Source organism: Corvus brachyrhynchos, unplaced genomic scaffold (genome assembly GCF_000691975.1).
Source record: "Corvus brachyrhynchos isolate BGI_N302 unplaced genomic scaffold, ASM69197v1 scaffold348, whole genome shotgun sequence".
Lineage (NCBI taxonomy): Eukaryota > Metazoa > Chordata > Aves > Passeriformes > Corvidae > Corvus > Corvus brachyrhynchos.
Window position 1 is genome coordinate 53205 of NW_008239650.1, and position 424 is coordinate 53628.

Here is a 424-nt window from a genome sequence, read left to right on the forward strand (position 1 = left end):
GCCCTCGGTGGTTTTGGGGGTGTGGGGAGGGGGGTCCCAGCCCTGATCCTGCCCCTTTTCTCCCCCTAACCCCCAGCTATGCCGACCGCACGAAGCAGATCCGGTGCCACGCCGTGATCAACGAGGACCCGAATGCGCGGCTGATCCGGGAGCTGCGGGAGGAGGTGACGCGGCTGCGGGAGCTGCTCAGCGCCCAGGGTGAGGGGCTGGGTGGGGTTTGGGATGTGAGGATGGAGTTAAAGGGGTTTGTAGGGTCTGGGGGGTCAGATTTAGAGGGTTTTGTAGGAGGAACGGATTTGGGGTGTTGTTTACAGAGGGGTTTTGGGGGGAGAGGAGATTTGGGAGCAGAGCCAAGGTGGGGTTTGTGGCACGGGGGGTTTAGGGGACAGTGTGGGGGGCACAGCTGGGGGGCCAGAGAGCAAGT

At 63.2% G+C, this 424-nt stretch overlaps 1 protein-coding gene across 1 annotated transcript in view; it reads left to right on the top strand.

Annotated features, from left to right (window-relative positions):
- The window catches only part of KIF1C (kinesin family member 1C), a gene marked incomplete at its 5' end in the record, with an annotated part of 5046 nt that overhangs the window by 2045 nt on the left and 2577 nt on the right, over nucleotides 1–424 (top strand). The window contains one exon of the mRNA XM_017742369.1: nucleotides 8–422. Within this exon, the coding sequence (XP_017597858.1) occupies nucleotides 8–422 (415 nt within the window). The remainder of the gene's footprint in view (nucleotides 1–7; nucleotides 423–424) is intronic.